The 22,777-nt window shown below is 43.2% G+C and overlaps 3 protein-coding genes across 4 annotated transcripts; 2 read left to right on the forward strand and 1 right to left on the reverse strand.

Annotated features, from left to right (window-relative positions):
* Positions 1-297: 297 nt before the first annotated feature.
* Positions 298-3,039, forward strand: gtf3ab (general transcription factor IIIA, b). Its single transcript, XM_084340624.1, has 9 exons — positions 298-499; positions 592-686; positions 773-869; positions 951-1,039; positions 1,130-1,203; positions 1,279-1,359; positions 1,450-1,682; positions 2,626-2,679; positions 2,787-3,039. Exons 1-9 carry the CDS (start codon positions 386-388, stop codon positions 2,919-2,921), a joined length of 972 nt encoding a protein of 323 aa, XP_084196750.1. The 5' UTR covers positions 298-385; the 3' UTR covers positions 2,922-3,039.
* A 97-nt stretch (positions 3,040-3,136) lies between these two features.
* On the reverse strand, positions 3,137-17,724 carry lnx2a (ligand of numb-protein X 2a). Of its 2 annotated transcripts, XM_084340621.1 has the most exons (11): positions 17,560-17,724; positions 13,540-14,098; positions 9,475-9,710; positions 9,252-9,389; positions 8,854-9,053; positions 7,581-7,994; positions 7,325-7,498; positions 6,924-7,101; positions 6,605-6,833; positions 5,814-5,972; positions 3,137-3,947 (listed from the first exon to the last, which is right to left on the reverse strand). In XM_084340621.1, the coding sequence occupies exons 2-11, from the start codon at positions 13,941-13,943 to the stop codon at positions 3,812-3,814; spliced, it is 2,268 nt and encodes a 755-aa protein (XP_084196747.1). In that variant the 5' UTR covers positions 13,944-14,098; positions 17,560-17,724; the 3' UTR covers positions 3,137-3,811. The 2 variants fall into 2 exon arrangements, with proteins under 2 accessions (XP_084196747.1, XP_084196748.1); XM_084340622.1 differs by lacking the exon at positions 17,560-17,724 and having other exon boundaries at positions 9,475-9,747; positions 13,540-13,629.
* Positions 17,725-18,636: 912 nt separating this feature from the next.
* On the forward strand, positions 18,637-21,572 carry LOC311249640 (uncharacterized protein). Its single transcript, XM_084340845.1, has 3 exons — positions 18,637-18,786; positions 19,257-19,331; positions 20,812-21,572. Exons 1-3 carry the CDS (start codon positions 18,761-18,763, stop codon positions 21,158-21,160), a joined length of 450 nt encoding a protein of 149 aa, XP_084196971.1. The 5' UTR covers positions 18,637-18,760; the 3' UTR covers positions 21,161-21,572.
* The last annotated feature ends 1,205 nt before the right edge of the window (positions 21,573-22,777 follow it).

Consider the following 22,777-nt stretch of genomic DNA (forward strand, 5'->3'; position numbering starts at 1 on the left):
GAACGAGTCATGGACGTTTATAATGTTTGAGTATCAATAGGATCACTATTATACTCAGGGGCCTAAATCATTTTCTAGCGTCCTACACCTGCACTACAATCCTGCACAGATGCGAGAAGGTAACAGAGCCCATTAAGCAGAGTGAAGCCTTCTAAGTGTGGAAATGTAAATTAAAAAGGGTGAAAAAAAAGTGTTTAAATACCAAAGCATGTTTTATTTTCAGTTCAGTGAAGCAGGACTCCCCCGTTCTTGCTCCAATTGGTACATTCCAATAAGATAAATTAAGCACAGGTGAGCTGCTGGTTGTAGGTCAGTAAATGTCCTGCCCCTTTACTCAACGCTTTGTCTGTGACCACAACACCACATCTGACATCTCTTATTAAAGATGGGGGAGAGGTTGCAAAGTCAAAAAAGCTATGTTTGCTCCTTTTTCGATTGTAAAGCTAAATTCAGTAAGTCGTGGAAGCTAGAGGCTCATCTTTGCAAACACACAGGATTGGTAAGTGTCTCCAAATGGCAGGATGAGAAAGTGGCCACATCATGACAGCTGATATCATGTTTGTCCTTTAACGACCGTTCCCCTCACCTCAGAAACCATTCTCCTGTGAGAACTGCGACAAGAGCTTTTGCACCCGCTATCAGCTCACCAGACATGAGCTCAATCACAGTGGGGAAAAACAACACAAGTAAGCCACCGTGTTCCTACATTTCGTGAGAATAGTAGCGTGTAATCCTTGTTTTTCTCTGAACTGTTACCTGCTCTGGTTTCCAGGTGTGTGGCTGACGGATGCTCTGAGGCCTTTGTCACAAATACGAGCTTGAAGACCCACATGGCTCGAGTTCACCAGCGCCAGAAGAAGCGATATAAAGTACAATAATCCTTAAGTATTTTTTAAATTTTGTGATAAAAAGGCTGCTCTTTATGTAGGTTGCTCTTTGTTTTCTTTCAGTGTGATCATCAGGGCTGTGGAAAGAATTTCAACAAGAAGAACCAGCTGAAAGCGCATCAGTGTGAGCACCAACAGACTCTGCCATTTCAGTGAGTTTTTAAACATCTAAAGCAAGAATAAATGATTATTTTTACGTGCTTGACCGTCTCAAATCACACCTTTTATGTTTCTTCATGTAGCTGTTCTTTCAATGGCTGCACAAGAGAATTTCCCAGTCATGGAAAGCTGAAGCATCATGAGAGAATGCATGCAGGTCGGTTGCTCATAATGATTTAACTCCTTTTTTTTAAAAATGGTGTTTAACCCTGAAGGATTCTCTCCACTGCAGGTTACCCCTGTGAGAATGAAGCATGTCCTTTTCAGGGAAAGACGTGGACAGAATATCAAAAGCACAGAAAAGCACATAAAGGTATAAAAGTAATGCTGTTATGTTTTGTTGACTTGCATACTGTGTTACTCATGTTGCTGATTCTTCTTTTAATGACGTCTTTGTTCTCAGTCAAGGTGCCGTGTGGAGAGTGCAAAAAGCTGTTCAACAACGACTGGTTCTTGCGCCAGCACAAGCTGCATGTCCACACCTGGGAGAAGAGGAAGCTGTCGTGCCCCAGACGAGGGTGCGGTAAAAAGTTCACTCGTCGCTTCAACTTGGAGAGTCATGTACTGGGAGACCATGAGGGGAAGAAGCCCTTTAGCTGTGCCTTTGCTGGCTGTGGGAAGAGCTTCGCCATGAAGGTAAACCTGAACAATTTGATATTAAATGTTTTGGTTAAATCCCAAACCTTCTTAAATTAGTGGAATCCTGTCTTGTTGATAGTTTGGGTTTTGACAAATACACTTGGACACTTTGCTGCAACCCCAAAACACGAGGCAAGTGGAATTTGTTTTGTTGTGATGAAAAACTGTTTTAAAACCTTAAAAGGGTAACTTCACCAGTTTTACACATTCTTGGGGGAAGATTAAGTTGTTTCCAGAGGAGGCTGCATGTAATTGGAAATTTCCTCCAGTGATGTCACTTGTTGGCAAAGCATTGTGGGTAATGTAGGCTTCAGGTTTTGAAAAGCGGTCGACTGATCTTGAATTTCTCTCCCAACACTGTTGGACTCATTTATAGACAGTTTAAAAACAAATGATCAAATGATGCAGCAGAACCAGAGATCACTTTTTTAAAACACATTTTGTCATACTTTTCAAAACCTGGCACCTACGTTACCCACAATGCAACTTGGCCACTGAGTGACATCACTTGAGGTAATTTATCAGATTACATGCAGCTTCCTCTGGAGCCACAGAAGGATTTGTAATACTTTTTTCACATGCAGTAGATCTTCCCAAGACCTGTAAAATTGGCATTGCCCCTTAAACCAGCATTTCTTTGATGCAACATGTCTAGTTTACTTTACTGTGATTTAGTTATTTGGAACTATTAACATCTGGAACGGAGACTGTGGCGAATAAGATCTAGATTATCCAGGCAACAGGAAAACGGAGGCATGCTGAAACTTTCAAATGCGTTTTGAGCAACACAAACTCATTTCCACTAACCTTCATTAAGCTTGTTTGTCAGATATTTCAAAAACCTGCGCATATAGTGCCAGACACCACTAGAAGTGACGCTTTTTAAAATTCTCGGTGACTTGACCTTAAATTGCTGGTAACCGGTCTCATTGTTAATCAGGAAAGCCTGTGGCGACATGGAGTGGTGCACGACCCAGCAAAGAAAAAGCTGAAGGTAATGTGTCCGTGTCCAACCTGTGTTCCAGTCATATAGGAAATGTCTGCGTCCCCCTCCAGTTTTTTGTATTGTGTATGGTTTTTATATTTTATTTCCTCTTTCAGAAACTGCACCCTAAAAAGAATCTGCCGTGGCGTAAGGCCCTGCAGGTCAAACTGGCAGCTGCAGCCAATCAGGGCGAGTCCAACAAGCTTGCTGCAAGGCTGCGCAACACAACTTTAAAGGATAACAAATCTTGAGGCCCGATTAATATGAATATCTGCTTGGTTTTGTTCATTAATGGTGAAATGAATCACGTAATATTTCTGTTGGTTTTCTTTGTTCAGGAGTTAATAAAGCCTCATTAATGCAGCGCAATCCTTCCGTGCCTCTTGTGACTCAGTTGCTGTTAAACTGCCTCTTGCTTAATAAACCCTCTCACTTAAAGTGTAAAAGCACGCTGTAGAGCCGTCAGTCCTCTGAAGGAAATGTTTATTAAACAAACAGAACACACATTCACACACATGTATAAAACTCCAGCTGATGGGACAGCTGGTTGTCATGGTGATGAGGCCTAAGGGCAGTTGAGCCCCCAGGGTGCGGCAGGTTTTCTAATAAGGCCTGAGGCTTATTCAGCTGGATACAGCGCTGATGCTGCAGAAAGTCTTGATTTTTAGCGTGATTACAGGTCATTATCCTAGATGACAGAGGATCACAAGCTACTTTTTTTTTTTTCATTTTTCTATTTTGATGCTCTATTTCTACCTGCAACGATGCATCCACCTGAATACAGCCCTGGATTCTACAACTGCCTGGTGAGGTGAATACAGCACAGATCGCCTGTTAACAGTTGCAGTACCACTTCTCCCTGTGGGAGTGAAGACAACATGACCATATGATCTCAGCAGTGTGTTTGTGAGTGCAGTCTGTCGAGTGACGTGGCACGATCTGGATCAGTTCCCACCTGGTCAGGACAGGCTTGGTCCTGCTGGGTCTACTACAGTTCTGAATGCTTTTGGTCCTGGATTAAGCCCGGTATGGAGCGATGTACAGTAGCGTGTACCAGTTCACTTTGGCCAAGGTTGTTCCCAATATAGAACATTCTGGATGGACTCGGCGTGGTGCGCAGCCTGCTCATGATCTGGCCCAGCTATACCAGGCTGCCAGGCCAGGAGACCACGGTAAGCGCCACCCGGCTGCGCTGCTCCTTCAGCATGGGCACCAGCGCCGAGTGGCTCATTCCTGCTGTCGACAGGCCGTTGACTGCCACAATCATGTCACCGCACCTAGGGACACAAGTCAGTATGGATTATAAACGGGACCTGACAGCTCGGAGTGACCTGCCATTCAAACTGCTCCATATTGTGGAGCGTCGGATGAGATGACTGAAGCTGAAATTTAGTGTGGCAGTTGCTTACACAGGAAGCTTGAAAACACAGCAAAGGATGAGGCTGGACAAAAGCGTGTATATTTATTACTGTCAACAACTCCCATGATTTAAAACTAGACCTGATTAGTGGATAGTAAATTTTCCCCAGTTTAGAAAATTGTTCAGTCATTTGGGTAATTTTTTAAGCAATAACACCAAAGACTGATTCACATTGCATCTCAAATGACTATTTACAGGTTTACCTAGTCTTCTATGATAATAAACTTAATCTTTCACTGTTATTCAGATAAATTTGAAGATATTATCTTGGGAAAGAATGCACTTAATAAAGGGAATAATCAGCATATTAATTGAAAATGAAAATAATCGTTAGTCACAGTCCTTAAACTACAAATGTTTTTGTACCTTTCAACCCTTTGTGAATCTTTTTGTTCCAAAAAAAAATATTTTTTCAAATCTGGTCACAGAAATAGATAAATATAGAAGAACTTAGGTTAAAACATCAACAGAATGAAGAAAAATCACTTTTGACGTTATTTCAAAGACAGCGATGTGTTGAAGAAATATCTAGCATGCTAACCAGCTAGCCCCTAGCCACTTTGCTAAGATGGTAAACAACTCCAACACTCCCCCGGTGTTGCCAGCTCCCAGTCCGGGAAGAGTCAGCTGATAGGGATGCTAGCTGCACATTTAACTGAGCTAACTAGCTAACACTAAGTCAATTAGCGGCAGTTAGCGGTTACTTTGATGATGATGCTGCCCGCCGTTTGTTTGCAGCATGAATTCAACAGGTCAATTCTTACATAATGCACCTTTAAGTCATGTTTCTAAACGTAAATGTTACTCAAACAAGGGCAAAACAGTGTGTTTGGGGGATTATTTTCAGATATGGATTAATAGACGACCCTACAGCAGCAGGTATATGTAGGATTGATTCAAATGAAATTCAGTTTATTGTAATGAAGAAACATGTCGCCCACTGGATCAGTTTGAGTCACTGATGTGTTTTAAATAGTTTTTAGACAACAGTGGCGCTCTACAACGCAGAGGATTATCATGCTTTGGCTACACAGATAATACATATTGGTAGGATCGGTTGTTGGTTTGGTCTTTTCATAGGATTCTTAGGAATAGGAAAAATGTAGAATATCGATAGACATATCCTTTAATCCCTTTAGATGAGATGTTGTTTTACTGCAGGGACAAAAAAGACACAAACAAAGGAGGACCCAAGGGAGAAAATCCTAGTTCAGCTGTGGGAACTTTAACAAAAATGCTATCTTCAGGACTTTTTCTGAAACCGTCTGATTAATTAGTGAATCCCCAGAGAGCAGAGCGCATTTACTAATTGTTCCATCTCTACTTTTTTCATACTGCAGAACAGGGTTTACCTTTTTATTAAACATACGTGAGAGGTCGATCTTTGACTTGTATTCATATCAGATGTGTATAAAGACGGGATCAAACATTCACGTTGATTTATTGGTAGCTGTTTGCATTTCGACAACAGATAAGACACTGATGACACAGCGAAAAAGTCCAAACCGATAAAGTTTTGTATAAAAATGAAGTGAATAAATGTAGTCGTATATTTTCTGTGGTATTCTTCTAAAACAACAGTTAACAGGAAAAAAAGGAACGTCATGCTCCGTGTAGACGTGGCCTATCATCACGCCACTCTTATCAATCACCACCCGGAGGTCACATTTTATCAGTTTGTCACCACTAACATAAGTCAAGTGAAGAGCGACTGATCACTCACTTGAGGCGTCCGTCGTAGTACGCAGGTGTGCCGAGGACGATGGTCTTGATGAAGAACGCCTGGTTGCCGTGGCTCTCCTCGTAGCCCCCGACGATGCTGAAGCCCCAGCTGCCCGGGTGGCTCCTCCGCAGTACAATCTCGTGGCTGCTGTGCAGGTAGCTGCAAGAAAAGAGCAGAGAGCAGAGTGAAGGGGGGGCTGGAGGGATAGCACAGATAGACTACATGCTCCAAGGAGCTTCATCTTTAAAAAATGTCTATTGTGACTCTTCAAATCTATGAAAAAATGGTGGCAAATGTTTGCAACTGGGGTATTTTCACAAGCCAATCACTTCAGCCACGGTACTCTTTTATCTACATTACTTTTTTGAATATCTGTAATTAATGTAGCCCTTGCGGTTTGCAGATAAATATTGAAATTCACAATGTTTGGCCCAAATTTCTCTAAAACCAATCATTTGAAACGGGTTTCACCAGTTTCCTTCTCACATTTTTAAAAGTTTTAAAAACCAAAAATTGTATTGTAACTGTATTTCAACAATTGTTGTGTTTGGTGACTGGCAGTTAATAAAATAACATAAATAGTGGAAATATAGTTCACACGTCGAGGCTCTTAGAAGCAGAAGTGAAAAAGAGAGGAAGTCCTATTCAACAGGACTCAAAAGAATAAGTAATTAATCATAGTAAAACTCATACAACACAAACGTACATAAAAGAAAATGCAGAACTACTAACTACTTTATTTGCAGCTGAATATGTCCATTCATCATCCTTCCTCTCCTCTGTGTGCTCACCTGGGCAATCCAAGCCACATGACCCACGACGGGGACCAGTTTGCATCAAAGTCGCTGTCGTGCGTGTGAGGCAGCAGCTCGTCGTGGTCGTGCTCTTCCACCACCATGCTGACCTCCAGCACCCGCAGCTGAACCGAGGGCGAGGCAGCGCTGGCCTTCAGGGTGCCCACGGCCTCACTGTGGCTCAGGTACGTCAGGTCCTGCCCGTTGATGCTCAGCAGGACGTCACCTGAAGGACAGAGGAAGGAGAGGACGCTCTAGTTTCTGATGTCATGTTTTTAAATCAGAGCTAAATTTGGTATCTCTATTGTTGTTTCACCTCGTTTGATTCGTCCATCCCTGGATAAGCAGCCATGTGGTTGGACGCTGGTCACAAAGATTGGCAGCTCCCCGCTCTTGCTGCCCCGCCCTCCTGCGACAGTCATGCCCAGAGACTCGAGGGGTTCCTTCTTCACAGTGATGTGTTTCTCTTTACAGGTCACACACTGGGAAAGGTCCTTGGTTTAAAAACACATAAAAAGAGTTCAGTCTCTGTCTTTTCACTGGTTAATGTTCTACTTCCTCGTTATACAACTTTATTTTCATTTTTTTAAATGATTTTCACCCAAAAATACCAAATTTTTCATTTTGTTTGCCAGAAAATAAATACTTTTATCATCAAAAATGTCTAAATAGCCCCCAAAATACACTAACACACACACATATAACACATGTGCTCACTCTGTGGGTGCTGGTGCGGGAGAGGTGTATTGGCACAGGACTCGGGGTAGAGCTGTGGTTAGGCAGGAAGTGATCAAGGCAGTAGAGGTCTCTGGTGGAGCTTGATTTTGGCGGTGGAGGAGGAGTTGGTTTGCTGGGTCGACCGATCATCAGGTGAACCCGCTCTCCACTGGCCTATGAGGACAGAGTCAGTGTTAAAGGAACTACACTCACTTTTTCTTTTCTGCCAAACACCAAAAGACGAAAGCAGCCTCACCTGTATGATCTGCGCAGCCTGCTCCGGAGTGCCGTGGCGTAGGTCCTGTTCATTCACTGCCAACACGCGGTCGTTGCTCCGCAGTCTGCCATCCTTCGCTGCCAGGCCTCCGTCCAACAGATCCAGCACAAACACTCCTGACTCATCCGTTCGCCGTACCAACTTGATGCCGAGCTGCTCTGTTGAGTCCCGCTTGTGGAGGGTGATTCTCAGTGTGGCCGGGCTGGACGGGGTGCCCTCAGGGGTGGAGCAGGGGGCGTGGGGTACGGCTGGGGTGGAGGAGGAAGAGGAGGGAGGCGCACGGGAGGCACAGCGACGCTCCCGAAGTACAGTCAGCTGCAAGGTGGTGCAGGGGCGTGCCAGTGTAGTGCGGGCAAAACTGTGGGGGACGTTACTGATGTCCACATTGTTCACCTTGGGAGAGAGAGAAGAAATTTAGGGCAAGGGACAGCAACATTCACACCCATTTGGGGTCTTTTGTTTCCAATCTGACAAATATAAGCCCAATATTTGCTCTGTTTTGGTCTCCCCCATCTTCTGAGAAACATTTTGTCTCTCTAACTGATGTAGGCTTCACTATCTTCATCAGCTAGTCGCTAACTTTTTCTGCCTGTCTCTTGGTGCTGCGCAGATATTGTACAGCGGGTTTATTTGAAATTTCTCAAGGCAAACTGCTGCCTGCTGTGGCTAGAAAGCACTAAGTGTCGGCCTTGAAGGTAAAACATCAAAGGATTTTTGTCGAAAAGATGAGAAAATAAACAATATTGATAGAATATGAAGAAATAATGTTGCTGCTGTCGATGTTTTGATGTCTGTGCATTGTGTTGCAGATGTATCTACTGAAATGAGCATGCTAACCAGCTAGCTCCAGCCCATCACAATCCAAAGATCCTGTGCTAGCGGTGTAAACATCAACACCCGCTCCGAGCTCCCAGTCCAGACAGCTAGCTGCACAGCTAACTGTGCTAACGAGCTAATGGCAGCTAAATTCACAAGGTAACCAATTCTTACATATTGCACCTTTAAAACCAACACACTGAGCTAAAGGACACTAAAATGCTCCTTAGAATTGGGCTGGGAGATACATTTTTGGGCATTTGTCAGGATGAGCAACCTCTTTCACATATAATTAGTCGTGTAAACCATTACCAATATAAAAACCTTGGTTAGAGCAGCTTTAAACTGTTTCAATTTAATAGAAAATCACTCCTTTCATGTACAAAAGTGGGTTTCACAACACTCAAGATCCAAAACTGAACATGACTCCTCTTACCTGTAATATCTGATCCCCGGCGAGCAGCCTGCCGTCTCGTGCAATGACCCCATCTCTGTACACTTCCTGAATTACGATGTTGATGAGAGGAGTCTCATTTCCCCCGACGACACTGATGCCCAGCTCAACATACGGGTTCGCCCGGTGGACCTCTATGGCAGTTATCTCTCCTTCAGGAAGCGAGGGCAACTTCACACAGCCTTAATGGACACACAAATCACATTACACAGCTGCATTTCAGAATCCAATCTCCACATCCTCCTAACCTTTAACATAATGCTGCCAGAATGTGATTATCCCGACGTCTAAGATTACAGAAAGATGCTTCATATCTCAGATCTCTAGTATTCAGCCCTTTGGGGAGGATGCTCAGGCAAATGGAGGAAGTGACGTCATACCTTCTTCAGCAGAGAGGGGCGGAGACTCAGGGCAGTCCCAGCCAGAGGAAGTGGAGCTGACAGAGCGTAGGAGGTGGATGCAAGGGTTACTGAGGGGCCGCTTCACCCTGGGGACCACACACTCCAACCCGACTACACCTAAAGACACGAAGACATGAAAGTTATGTCTCAATCTTAACTGTACTCACTCAGTTTCTTCACTTTGAACAGTGGGTGGACTCACTGTCTTCCTCCGTGCTCTCCTCAAAGGCAGGGTTGTCCAGGCCGGCATCGTCTGTCCACACAGGCCCGTTGCCGCTGGTGTTATTAGGTCCGGAGGGTGGAGAGGGTGTGCGGTCCCTCAGGTCTGTCTGTGGGGAGCCGGGCGACCTGGGAGGGCTGGTCACCATCGCTCGATCATCCCCGTTCTCGCTTCGCGGACCATCCATGCTCGTCTGCTGACACCGCGTCCCGGGACACCTTTCACCAAGCAACAGGCGTCAGTTTGTTAGTCCATCTGACGTGTAAAGAAAATCAGGTTCAGCATCAGTTAACTTAAGGTGACGCAAGAGATCCCATCAGGGAGAGTCTCTGTTTGTTTGTCCCATCCTTGGAGAAGGGTGAAGAAGTGAAAAAGGTTTTTTTTTGTTGGAAAATATGAGACAATGGGGAAAAATGTTGATCAGTGTTTCTCAAAGCCAAACATGACGTCCTCAACCCAAAGATATTAATTTTACTGTCAAAGATGAGTCACAAAACCAGAAAATATCCACATTAGAGAAGCCGGCATCAAAGAATTTGTATTTTTTCTTCTTAAGAAATGACTCAACCCAATTCATCAACTGCCAAAATAGCTGTGCGTGGGAACGTAGCCGCAAATAAGCTGTTCTGAGCCAGCCAGCTCCGACCTAGAGAGCTGGGTGCAAAGCCAGACCTTCTGGAGGTGTAAACACTAGGGTTGGGCCGATGAACGATGCCATCGTCCATCGTCGATGGCTGACAGGCATCAACTACTTATCCCTGACTATTGTAACATCGTGATTTAAAAAGGAAGATATTTTCATAGACAAGGTAATGTTTTAGTTGTACTCATATTACACTTAGATGCATTATTGGACTTCCTTCCTCACTAACCTGGACGTTAAAGCAATAGTTGACAACTCGTTAATTAATTGATAAATCGTTGCAGCTCTATCTGTCACTACTTTGATGAGAACATTTATTTCTCTATATTTTTCAACAACTAAATTAAGGAATATGTAAGTATATGTGGGACATCAATGTATGTGTGTGGCCAATTTTGTTTATATTTAGTGTGTTGTGTGTATGTGCATGCTTTTCATGTGACACGCGAACATGTGCAGGATGTAAAAACACATTTCACCACAGGAAAATCAATGAAGTGAAAATAAAAAATAGTTAAAAATACTCATATTTGAGAAGCTGAAACCAGGAAAAGTTTGGCATTTCTGCTCTATAACTGATTTTAAACGATTGCATAATGACATATACTGCAGTTAAATCAAACACACATCTCATGGAAATAGATCCATCAAGTCTGTCCCGCAAATAGAAACCCTTTACTGAAAAACAATTAAAAATAAACACAGACGGACAAACTCAAAGGATCAATGTGGTCTCCCCCGTAATTGATTCTGAAGTATTTAATATGAAGTGGCAGCTACAGCATGAGCTGGATGAATTATTTAAAAGAAGGGCAGGAGCGAGGAAGCAGATACTGCTCTCCCACCACTCTTTGCTCTTATAGGAAACAGTCAAGAACCAGTGTTGAAATGTGGCCTGGTTATTTTATTCTTGCCTTTTCTTAATCAAAACTGAAAATGATAGACTTTTTAAACACATATGTAACAGAGGCTTTAATTTCAGTACTTAAGTTCTACAGTTAAAGTACTTCAGTTCTCACACATCCACACCATCAGTAATAAGATCAACCAGCCCACCTTGACCACCGTGGCCTCGCGCTCTCGCTTTTTAATCTAATGTCCGGTCGCATAGTGTCAGCACGCTCTTAGCTCCTGTTACTATCTTAGACCTAAGTCTGTCTGCGGGGTAGGGGAGCGGCGAAACCCACGTGGGCTGGAGGTTTAATCTTTACTAAAGAATGTCACGTTAGTTCTCGCCGTGACCTCGTTTGATCTGTCTTAAACCATCCTCCCTTGTCCTTTCGACACGACGCGATGTGGGCAACCTTCGCTGAGATGTACCCTCTGGTGACGTGATTGATTAAAAAGGCCCGGACAAGGAGACTGTTGACAGTAAAGTTTAAAAATGGGCCGCTGCGATGAAATGCTAAACCTTAGAGGAGAAGGTTAGAAGAGAGACACTACCAGACAATTCAGGAACTTTCTGTCTTGTCTCAATACACTTTACCATTATCCCATAATAGTCACATGTAGCTCTAGTGGCTGTCATTCAGCATATAGGCAGGGGTCTAGGGCAGGGGTCTCCTGTAAAAACAGCTGACTCATTTAGGCTTTTAACAGCTTGTTAGTGATAGCTTGTTAGCGTGAGCTTGTTAGGGGAAATCTTCCTGACTTAACTGAGGTGTTAAGTGATCACTCACTGGGTGGACTATCCAGTCAATAAGCAAGAGTCATAACATCAATAGATGGCTAGTTAGCAAAAGACACCATCTTTAAAAAAAACACAATAAAGGTCTGCTCCCACACCAGTCTGGTCCCCTCGACTGAAGCTACATTTACAACATTTTCTGACCAAAATCTGTGTACAAAGCAAGTAAAAATGACTATACGTGGTGTAGATTCTCTAAGCACTGCTACGTTTATGTTAATATCCTCCTCACACATGCAAAATGTACACTAGGGGAGACCTGGGGCACTAACAAGGGGAAATTATAAAATCTCAAATTGCACCAATCAGAAACAAGACAGAACCATGAAACTCATTATGCACATGGTCTACGATGATATCTCTAATGTTGGTTCCCTATGACGACAACACACAGACACATGCACATAAACCGTCTTGAGTTTCAGTGTGAAGCAGGGCAACAGAGAAGGTAAGAAAGAAGAGGCAGAAAGAAGAATCATAGAGTAAACCAGTGAGAGAAAGGTGCCATTGCGCCGACCCAAGTCACCCTGACCTGACCACACAACCCGCTGGTGTCCGACTCACCACAGGCCAGGGTTGCCTTTGGCCGTCTCACAGAAGAAATGGTTGAAAAGGTCTCTGGTGTTGAAGTTGCTCAGCATGATTGCAGAATGAGAACATGGAGCTCCTGGTCAGCCAACCCATGACTGCGGTAGGGAACCACTAATCCCCTGTCACATGACCTACAGCCCAATAATCCCCTCAGGGTCTCACAGCACCTGGTCCAAATGGGCCAAAAGCCAACGCGTGTGGATGAACGGAAACCCTTGAGATTGACGATAAGACCTATGATACCTCTTAAAATTCCTGCCAGAAACGAGTCCACCATGAGGATGGGGGGCTTTCGAATGCAACTATACAAAGGTAACTTAAATTACAAATGAATTTCATAATCTATTGATCTGTCTGTAACTAACTCCATAAATGTTTTGGTCTAAAAAATAAAGAAAAATGCTAGAATGTTATAATTTCCCAAAGCCCAAAGTGTTGCTTTCAAATTGCTTGATTCATCCAACCAACCATTCAAAACACAGATGTATTCAGTTAAAGGTGCAATATGTAAGGATTACAGAGTAGCCGCTAACTGCGATAGCTGCGGTTAGCTAGTTAGCCTAGTTAGCCCAGTTAGCTGTGCAGCCAGCAGTCAGGACTGGGAGCTCACAGTGTCAGGGGAGTGGCAAGGTTAGCTGGTTGACATGCTAATTTCAGTAGATATCGCTTCAACACAATACATAGATGTCATAAAATCAAACTATTATTTTTTCGCATTTTATTTGACAATTTATTCACATTTTTAAATGTTTTCAACTAAATTTCTTACATATTGACCCTTTAACTAACATACAAAACCAAGTAGAACAGCAAATATGCACTCTCATAAGCTAGAAACAATGAATTGTTAGCATTTTACTTAAATATCACTTAAAGAGCAACCTTTACTCTGTCGTAAACTGTTGCAGATTAATTTTAAACTGATTGACTACTGGATTAATTGACTAATCGTTTCAGCTCATTAGTAACTAACTATCTGGTGTCTTTGTTAATCGTCTGACTGGCTCCAGTAAAGCCGTTTAAAGTCTTATGAAATCCTGGTTGTCAAGCATGCATCTGTAAATCTGGTGTGTTTTTGCAGCCATGAAAGCCTTCATCTATTATGTCTGCATGTCAGCTTTATTACCTGTGTTTGAGGTGGGCCTCCAGGTCACATCGAGGCATGCTGAGGGAGCAGACTGGGGTCAAAGGGCACGACACAGACAGCTTGTCCAGCAGCTTGTGCACCAGTATGCTGGATCTGCGGCATGCCTGCAGCTGCAGCCGTGTCCTGTCCAGCGGGCAGAAGTCCCTCTCCTGGAGGAAGCTACGCAGGCAGCGGGCGCAGAAGGTGTGTCCGCACGGAGTGTCGAGAGGCTGCACCAGCGGCTGCAGGCAGATGTGGCACACCAGGTCGTCGTCCACCTCCAGACGGTAGTTGTAAAGGTGGTTCTCCCAGCTGCGGTGGATCTGGCCACACTCAGGACACAGAGCCTCCAGGGCTGGCTCCACCGGCCCGGCTAGACCCACCTCGCAGCCCGGGCTGCCCATCTCTGCTCCTTCGACGCAACTCAGCTTTGGCACAAATGACTCCAGTGGGGCAGCAGTGTTGGGAAGGGGCACACACACTCCTATCCCATAAGCTTCACAGGATGAACAAGTTGCAGAGAGGACAGATGCCCCCCAGTGGCCGATGGCACATCACCCTGCGGGTCAGAGGCCAAAGCAAGAGGGTTAAACAGCTGTTTCAGAAAAAACAACAAGTGTCTGATTATGTGCTCGTGCATTTATTCATGTGGCAAATGCTTTGTGCACGTGTACCCACGTGTCTGCATGAGATCGAGAGTGACACAGTGTGTGTGTGTGCGTGTGTGTCAGTGAGTGTGCTGAGATTATGTATTGCTGCTCCTGTCCACTAATCTGGCAGTATAATCTCTCTTTTGCTCTCGCCTGCTGCAATCTTCCAATTCCACAGAGAGGGAATTATCTGGGATTGAGGCAGAGAGAGGACACAGATCAGAGGAAGTGGGATTGGGAGAGCAGCATAGTGCCAGCGGGAGGCAAAAAGGAGCAAAGAAGAAGAAAGAGATAAGAAGCAGAGCTATTATAGTTTTGTATTTTGTGTTAGTTCTGATTTTTATTTCATTTTTACATTTTTGTTTGCAGTTCAGTTTAGCTTCAGTTACTTCCCAGAGTGGTTTAGCTGATTAAGTGTAGTTTTAATGTTTAAAAAGGTAAGTTTTAGTTTGGTTTTTATCAGTTTCAGTTAGAGCTGGGCAACATATGATATTAGGCTATTTCGTTAACGTGATATGAAACTACTGTCTTCAACTTTAGATATTGCTATATCATGATATGGCATACATGTTTAGTACATTCAGTTTTAGTTTTAGTTATTTTATTATAATCTGGTGGGTATTTGTCAGGGGCAAGATGTAAAAGGTTCAGAATATTTAGGCTACCACAACACAAACACATCACTTTGCTGAATAAACATGTGCACCGATGCCTCCTCATGCTGCTGTGTTGACAAATTGAACCAAATCGACTAAGAGACTAAAACTTAAAGTCATTTCCTGTATATTTCATTTTAGATAAAGGATAAGTTCACCCAAAAATAAAAATTCAGTCATAAAGTACTCACCCTAATGCTGATGGAAAGTCAGGTGAGGCTTCGTAGAACAAAAAACAACTTAAAAACCCCATAAATGGCTTGTTACAGCTCGTCTCCAGAGGCTCCAAGATCCCAAGTTTTTACTGAAATCTTCACTTTAGCTGCTAAGCTAAAAGCGTTAGCACACACCAGTCTAAAGTATCAAATTGATTCGAAAAGACAACATTTCCACCCTTTACAAGCGTGTGTGCACCGACTTCAGACTGGGTGTACACTAAGGTTTTTAGCTTAGCAGCTACAAAGAAAGATTTGGCTTTAAAAAGGGTACACACATAACATCTATCCAAATCAAATTAGCTTCTGGAGACTTATAATACTGCGGGCGAGCTGTATGAAGCCATTCATCTTTTTTTAAAAGTTGTTTTAAAACGAGTCCCCGTCTACTTTAGGAGAATAGTACAACGCTGTTTTACTGTGAAGCTCCAGAAATGTTTGTGGACTATAAAACTTCACCCGACTTTCCATCAGCATGAGGATGAGCAGATAATGACTGAATTTTAATTTTTGGGCGAACTCATCCTTTAAGTCTAGCTTTTACTATTATTTTTATTTCAGCAGCTGTTCAGTAAATGTTTTTGCAGACCTAGTTTTTAGTTTAGTTAACTATAGTAACAGGGTTGAGAAGAGGGGCAAAAGCAAATGAGACAGCTCAAAGGATGGGTGACCTTTCTGCTCTGAGAGGTAGAAACGTCCATGAAAGAGAGAGAAAAATACAAACGGGAAAAGAAAAATAGCAGGAATTCTTCAAACATTCCCCTCAGCTAACTTGATATTTCTGGATCAGGCCGTGTACAGTAGATGCACTCAGTCTCCTCTGCCACAGGAAGAGAACATGCCTAAAGCAAAGTCTTGAAATATAGCTCTCCACCGAGGAGAGAGAGCGTCCCCAGAGCTAATGCACTGATCATTTCCACAGCGTTTCACATCCAAAGCCGTCCAAACCTTCAGACGCTCTCCTCTCCCGAGCCCCTGTGGGCCTGACGCTGCTGTGAGCGGACGGCAGAGGGCGTCCCTCAGCACGCAGCAGGCCGGCCAAGCCTCAGTGACTACCTGCCTCTGTTCCAGCGGGGGTCTGCTCCTGTCTCCATGACGACCTGGAGCCTGTTCTGTTCAGTGGGGCTTGACATTCAGAGTGTAGCCGGAGAAGGATGCAGAGGAGCCACACAACAGATGCACTTCTCTCAGCAGGATGCTCTGCTCCTCCCTGGTGCAGCCTGAGAGCTTGTCAGACGATGATGAGAGTCCCCTTGGTTCGTTTTTTTTGCTGCTTTTTTCGTCTCGTCTACGCCGGCTATACCCATTTCTGTGACAACCTGTCTCCCCTGTCTCCTTGGCTAGTTACTTATTTCAGCCTCCTTTTTTTTTCTCTCCTTTCTTTTTTTTTTTTCTTAAAGTACGTGCTCCTGTCTGTGTGTGACTGGCTGCTTCTGTCTCTATCCCGCAGCTGGACATGAATTAATCATGAGGACACAAGGCTTCTCTGTTCTTATAACAAAGCTGTGACATCACCACATCACACACACTCACACACTAGACTTGTAGATATGCAGGCATAAGTCTGCACAACGCACTCACACACCATGCACGAGTGCTTTTTAGGTACTAGATCCTGCGAATAGTCTTTATCAATAAGTAAAGTCTTCAGGTTTTCACTGGCAGCAATCCAGAGCACCAGCTATGAAAAGCACTTAAATCTATTTTAAACATAGCTGGACTCTGTAGCAACAGATTCCTGTACACAAGTCATATGAAGAGCTTGTGAAATATCTTTCTTTTAATCCCACTGTATGAGTGTGTGTGTGTCTCTCTCTCTGTGTGTGTGTGAAAGTCCAAGGCCATGCTGTTATTGTCATTGCTCTGCTTTCTATATTAATAAATAACAGTCTTGGCCCTGCACCTGTCTTGGCTCATTTTTCATTTTTCACAGATGACAATCTACTCTTACAACATGAACAACCTCGCCTGCAGAAATGACATTTTTTCAAATAAGATGAGATGATGTTTTAGGCCACAGATTTAAAATCTCAGGTCCTGTCGGCTTAGCCCACATTTCCATAAACCCCATCCCGTCGTCTTATCTTTAAAAAAAAAAAAAAAAAAACACCCAGAAAGGCTGATAGCCACTTGCAGGAACAGGCCTGCTGTTGCAATAGGCTGCTTTCTTCCACAACAGTCAGACATGCAATAACAACAAAAACTGACACTGGTTTAACTGAGAGCCCCTCTCATTTTGTCCACTGTCATAGTCCTAATTTACCTTGGCAACGCACCAACTGAAGTGGCATGGTCTATAAGCAACCCACAGGCGTTGAACACGTTTGATCAGACAAGAGCATTTTTTTAATCATTGCCCCCATCTGTCTGACTCCATCCCACCCTCCACGAGCGGAGAAAGCTAGGACAGATGAAGCGACAATGGCAATATGAATGCAAAGCCAGCCTCGCACTGACACCGCTCATGCAGCCGCTGAATGTATGCAGATGCAACATTACCTATTCCGGCTGCTCCTCCGCGCCGTGCACTCCGGCCCCAAAAAGGGGGACGATTAGCTGCGGGACCTCAATCACGCATTCACCGCAACGGCCCGTTCCGCAAACCCGCACGAAAACGCCCCCGTGCCTTTGGCGGCGTTGGCCCCGCCCACTGCTGTCCGTCAACGGGGCTGGGCGGAGCCTGCGGCTGTCAATCCAGAGCAGAGTCAGGGGTGGCCTCCAAACCGCCTGCTCAAAAGAATCCCCCAAATTAGATTTTTTGGACCCGATAAGCTCTTGTAAAATGTGATATTGTAAAATTAGGAGTTTCAATAGAAGCAAAAGAAAGTTGGAATGGTGTGACCTACCTTTTTTCTTCTGTTGCATTTATTGGCCAAATAAAAAATGAGTTTGTCATTTAAGATTTGATCTAAATCTGATTTAGATTGTAATGCTTTGTAGATTACAATAGTTATAATAGTAGGCATTTCATAGCTGCTATGAACATCTCTATATTTCTGAATAAATTAATGTTAAGACATGATTGAAAAAGGGTTATATACTATTAATCTTTCAGTTATTTATATTAATAACAATAAGTGTCTGATTATGTGCATTGTTATAATTACTTGTTAATTTGCAGATCAAGATATTTAACAAAACATAACATCAGATGTATCAGATTACATTGCCTAAACAGTACTGTACATACAGTTTTTAAAGTGAGCTCCACCTCCAACTACTACAACATTAAAATGATGCTGTATATATCAATAATAATGCGTACACAATGTATAATGACTACATTTTGTTTTGTTATGTTATAGGAACATATTGCTGAAAATACTTACCTTTTTTAAACTGAAGATAGGAATTCTACTTGTAATGAACATACTTTTCAATGATTTAAACCGTCCAAATGATAATATTAATAAAACCATAAAGTCAACTCGCAATGACCTGAGTTGTATATAAATTGTTAGTATATTTTGTATCCATGAAATCATTTTGCATGGCTGGTGTGTCCAGGTTTCTTTGTCACAAAAGACTTGAAGAGGCTGTTAGAAACGACCAGGCATCGCTAAGGACAACTAAAAACACAGGGTCCTCGGCTGAAGGACCTCGCGGACATGTAAACAAAAAAAATGTTGCGCTAATAACGTACCACCATCGATATTAGTCGAATTAATCTTTATTACAACGTGTAATTGATTACAAAGCGATGGCCGAGGAGACTGACCTGGAGAAGTATGTAGCTATTTTGCTGTTCATGCTCAGTTACCGTGTTTTAAAGCCGCTGTTAGCACGCTCCTAGCTAGTTTTCCTCCAAAAACGCGTACCACGCCTCCGTCATTAGGGAGGGATATTTCTGGCAGACAGCTGTTGTGTTTGTTGTGTTGTAATACGAGTATGAGTGTGTAGTGGTTGTAAGGAAGCCCTGTCATTAGCTGTCCGTGCTCTGACGTTAAAGGTCGGCTAAATCAGTGAGTCTCCTCTGTTGAGACTCTGCTGATTCAGCAGCTCGGGTCAAACGAGGACACTGCCGCTGCCCCTCATTCACTCACTAATGATTCACTTTCTCCTTTACACTCTGCTTCACTCTGTTTTCTCTCACTTAATTAAATTATTCTCCCCTTGGCTCCCCCTTGAGGTTTTGTGCCATCTTTGTCCTTAGTTTCTCCCTCATTCACATGACTCATGTTGTTATTTGTCTTTAGACGGGCGATAGAGGAGCTCCTCAGGGAGACAGACAGGGCTCGGGTGAGAGCAGAGACCATGGGCCCTGCAGGATGGTGAGCACTATATTAGACATGCCATCTGTATCAACATGTACCCATCTGTCATTTGTGGACACTAGACTGTAACTTATCAGCTTAGCTGGGGCAATTTTTGTTCTTTGCTCCAGTAGCAGTGTGTTTATATCTGGTCTGTACACAGTTTGTCTTGTTTGTATGCTATATTCTCAATTAGTGTATTTATTTATGTCCTATATTCCAGGGGTTCTTATAAATGTATTCATACGACTACTACTACATACGATTACTAACAACTAACACTGAACAAACAACACAGTAACTCTGAAGGACAACGGATAGCTTGACATTTTTTTAGAAATAAGAATACAATCTTAACTTGTTATCAAAGTTTGATAACCACTTTTTGTAATGGAATAACCATTAAATCAACCGTTCTTCGCCAGTGTATCCTAATATGTTCTATATTCCTGTATTTGAGCACTGTTGCAGTGACATCAATTGGTTTGTTATACTAAATTATACTGCAATTAAACATACTATATTGTTCTTTATGAGTGGAATGAACAACGAAAACCTGAGAACAAATTAACAACATATATTCAGTGTATATATAACATTAAAAACAAGACGCTTCAGTCACAGAAAACAGGCACACTTATTAATACAATCACAAATATTATTTAAATATATCAGCAAGTTGAATTTAAAGTCTGTCAGAGTCTCTAATGTCAGTTTGTTTTATTTCATTCTAGATGCACAGTGTTACAGTACTAGAAACCAGTCCTTTCCAGTTGGAATGAGAAAGATCATAGTCAGGATTTAGAAATACTGAGGTCATTCATGTCCATTTTTCATATTTAATTTATCCTGTTACTTTATCCTTCACTATGTACAGTAGGGACAAAAAGTCTGAGACCACTGGTCAAAATACATCTATTTATCTATATTTGTTTCAAATGTAATAATATTTTTTCAGTAGAAATGAAAGTTTGAAAGGTTTGAAAGATGTCCAGGAATTTCAAAACATTTCTGTATTTGGTATTTCCCCCTTTTACTTAAATGACAGTGTGCACTCGAGCTGGCTTGGACTCCACACGTCTTTGCTAAACTTGATGACTCACATTATCCCAGGTTATCAGGTTAAACACAAACTTGTGGAGTCCATGCCAGCTTGAGTGCATGCTGTCATAAGATTAAAAGCTAGACATAACAAGATATTCTGAAATCCATGGACATTTTACAAAGATTCCACTTTTCACCAGAATTGTTAGGCAGATATTATCATTTTAATGAACTTTTTTTAAGTTAAAAGCCCCCCAAATTCTCTCAATCTCGTCAGTTCTGTTATTCTTTCAAGAAAAAAAAAAGGTATCTGGTGTTAAACTTGGTAAGCAAGGCCTTTAAATTAGAAGACATGCTGATGCCTTCTGGAAGACCACCCACAGGTCTCAGTCATAACAAGTGTAACCTGTTGTGTCACACTGTTAAAAAGCCTGTGTGTTCACTCCTCCGTCAGGTTGAAGTGTCCCCTGCGGAGCACCAACAAGCGCTTCCTCCTGAACACCCTGCGCTCCACCGGCCTGCAGCGGCACACCGGTGAGCCCAGAGCCGGACACTCCGCCACAAGAGGGCGCCGGAGGAGCGACTCCCCGGACAGAAGCCGCGACCGCAGCCGAACACCTCCCAGAGATCACAGAAGCAATGGAGGCCGCACGGACCATAAACACCATCACAGGGACAGCTGCAATAACAAAGATAAGCAGCAGGATAGAGACAGAGAGAGGAGCTGTAGGCACAAAGACAACAGAGAGCGGAGACATGAGAGGGATGGCCAGAACAGAGACAAAGACAGACTGCATGAGTAAAGACTTGTGTCCAGAGGAGGGAAAAGGCCACTCCTTCTCCAGGGAGGTGGACACTCCTGGAAATGTTCACTGAGCAGCTAACACACCTCTACAGAACTGCTTGCAGGCTGGAGGACATGTCCAGTTCACCTGAGAGGACATTCAATGGAGAATTTGTTTGCTGACAGTTCACTTTTAAAGTTAGCACTTTTTTTGTTGTTGTTGTTGAAGGTTTATTTGATTCCCTTACATTTACTGTTCTTTTTTTTTTATTTCCCACTGATGTTGAAGTAAATAAACAAACTCAGGAAATCAGAAGGACCTTTTACAAAACATCGTCCTGCCCTCCCCTCTCACATGACTCCGTGTTTGCTGTAATCCTGTTTCACCTACAGCTAGAGGAGGTTTGATTTCAATTATAATGTCATTACCATTCTTCTGTCATTATTCACCTGGTCATAATGTTTACATAAGCCATGCTGCTGTCGCCACTGGGTAAGCACATTTTATCGCGTGTCCAACTTTTTGACATGTATATACCGGCTATCAGAAACGCTTTTGTTTGTCAAAGGAGAAAAAAAAAATCTTGTTTTCCTGGCACTCCTACATGTGCGAGAGCCCTCGTGAACAAGTGCTCTCCTGGCGTGGGTTAATGGTGATTTAATGGCAACAAAATACAGTATAGATCCAGTATGTCCAGGTGTTTTAGTGGCGTCGGGACAACAGATGGACAGCTGTCTTTCCCATCCATTTGGCCCGTCTCCATGTGTTTTACTTTATTGTTCCCACACCCTGAGGGGTTTATAAACGTGGCAGCTGTCAATCTCCTAGGTCGTGAAAAGCTGAACATAAGCACTTCTCCTCCGCTTGTGCCATTACGCACCGCAAAAAGTCAGCTAAAACGCGTTTAACGCCCCTCATGCCTCATAAATCACGTTGTGCGTGTCCACTGTCGTGCGGAGCAGCTTCGGTTAACTGTTTCCTTCCTCTTTGAAACAATGATCAAATATAAACACCATTAAGCCATAGTGCAGGGGGGTGATTTGTATAGAATTGGTTTACTCGAACTTTATTGCATCGCTGAGTGCCCCATTAAGATACCGTGGAAAGTGCCATAATTGCTTTTGAAGAACTCTGCGCAAATAGTCTATTGATACACACTATCGAGGCGAAAGCCCCGCCGTCCTGTCACGATTTGCATGAAGAACAGGTGGATCGCTCCAGAGGCTCCAAATGTTGCACACATCTGCAGGGTTGTGGAGACGCGTCTGTTAATTGAGTTCTGTCTCTCACTCCAGCCTTAATTGGTTTACCACGAGAGCCGCTGTGTAATGGAGCGAGCGCACACCTGCGAAAGGCTAATGGCCGGCAAACATGGCGAGAGTGGCGGCTCTGTTTGTTAACGCGGAGGGCCCTGCGTGCAGGGACCACACACACACACTCACACGAGCTAAATGGTGTTAAATGATGCATTTAGAGAAGTTTAATGGGCACATTTTAAAAAGACAGAAAGGTGTAGTAGACGAATGAGAAAAGAAAGGCTTGGAGAAATACACTGAGTTTCCAGGACAACTCGTCCCCATCCACGTTTCTTATCTGGCAGGTCAGCCAATGTTTGCGCCCATACATATCGATTTA

The sequence above is a fragment of the Pagrus pagrus genome (genome assembly GCF_965226575.1).
Source record: "Pagrus pagrus genome assembly, chromosome: 20".
Lineage (NCBI taxonomy): Eukaryota > Metazoa > Chordata > Actinopteri > Spariformes > Sparidae > Pagrus > Pagrus pagrus.

Excerpts from the sequence above, each read along its gene's own strand:
- lnx2a (XM_084340621.1), bottom strand. The coding sequence starts at position 13,943 with ATGGGCAGCCCGGGCTGCGAGGTGGGTCTAGCCGGGCCGGTGGAGCCA. Across the intron at positions 9,711-13,539 it reads GAGGCCCACCTCAAACACAG|GTGTCCCGGGACGCGGTGTC; the intron begins GTAATAAAGCTG and ends GCTTGGTGAAAG. Across the intron at positions 7,499-7,580 it reads AGGCTGCGCAGATCATACAG|GCCAGTGGAGAGCGGGTTCA; the intron begins GTGAGGCTGCTT and ends CTGTCCTCATAG.
- gtf3ab (XM_084340624.1), top strand. The coding sequence starts at position 386 with ATGGGGGAGAGGTTGCAAAGTCAAAAAAGCTATGTTTGCTCCTTTTTC. Across the intron at positions 1,040-1,129 it reads CAACAGACTCTGCCATTTCA|CTGTTCTTTCAATGGCTGCA; the intron begins GTGAGTTTTTAA and ends TTCTTCATGTAG. Across the intron at positions 1,204-1,278 it reads TCATGAGAGAATGCATGCAG|GTTACCCCTGTGAGAATGAA; the intron begins GTCGGTTGCTCA and ends TCTCCACTGCAG.
- LOC311249640 (XM_084340845.1), top strand. The coding sequence starts at position 18,761 with ATGGCCGAGGAGACTGACCTGGAGAA. Across the intron at positions 18,787-19,256 it reads GAGGAGACTGACCTGGAGAA|ACGGGCGATAGAGGAGCTCC; the intron begins GTATGTAGCTAT and ends ATTTGTCTTTAG. Across the intron at positions 19,332-20,811 it reads ACCATGGGCCCTGCAGGATG|GTTGAAGTGTCCCCTGCGGA; the intron begins GTGAGCACTATA and ends CTCCTCCGTCAG.